Source organism: Penaeus monodon, chromosome 21 (assembly GCF_015228065.2).
Source record: "Penaeus monodon isolate SGIC_2016 chromosome 21, NSTDA_Pmon_1, whole genome shotgun sequence".
Taxonomy (NCBI): domain Eukaryota; kingdom Metazoa; phylum Arthropoda; class Malacostraca; order Decapoda; family Penaeidae; genus Penaeus; species Penaeus monodon.
The window spans coordinates 38697750-38698481 of record NC_051406.1 but is presented as its reverse complement, the minus strand read 5'-3'; the positions used below and the strand labels follow the sequence as shown (position 1 = coordinate 38698481).

Sequence of the window (732 nt, the reverse complement as noted above, 5' to 3'; positions counted from 1 at the left end):
ATTACCACAATTCCATAATTCCTCATTCTTAAATATTGTCAATGAGAGAATAAACTACTTTAGGCCGAGTGTGAAATGTTTCCGTTCGTTTGCCGACTGAGTTTCCATATATCAGAAAATAAATACAATGTTAACTATTCACGCTTTCATGCGGAATTCTGTAAATTAGAGAAAGCATGTGTAACTGTATATTAAACTACCATTTTAATAAATGATGAAGTGATTTGTAATTTTTATTTCATAGTTTTTGTTTTGATTAGCGCCCTTTTTACCAAGGAGGAGTGTGACCACGGCTTTACTGAGCATTTGATACCCACTTACCAACCGATTGATACCCACTTACCAATCGATCGATACCCACTTACCAACCTATCAATACCCACTCACCAACCGATCGATAACCACTCACACACCGATCGACACTTACCTTGCTTATCGTTGGGGTTCCAATCATAACCCGGGTACTCCCAGTCGAGGTCCAAGCCGTCAAAGCCATACTCGAGGACCAGCTTCACCACCTCGCTCACGAACCTACTGCGCTTGTTGGGATCCGATACCAGCTGCGAGTATTTGGTACTTCGCGAGTCGTTCCAGCCGCCAAGAGCGAGCAGTATCTATGGCGTGGAAGGGGAAGGGGAGAGGAGGTGTGAATATTCGTGTGTTGGAACCATGTGCTGAAATCTGATGTATTTGGTTGCTGTGCTTATGAAATTTGATCATTCTAACAAGTAC

General features: G+C 42.5%; 1 protein-coding gene across 1 annotated transcript in view; it reads right to left on the bottom strand.

Moving 5' to 3' along the window:
• LOC119586480 (chitotriosidase-1-like) overlaps positions 1–732 on the bottom strand; it is a gene marked incomplete in the record, with an annotated part of 32805 nt that overhangs the window by 6858 nt on the left and 25215 nt on the right. The window contains 1 exon segment of the mRNA XM_037935217.1: positions 428–614. Coding sequence (XP_037791145.1) covers positions 428–614 — 187 coding nt within the window.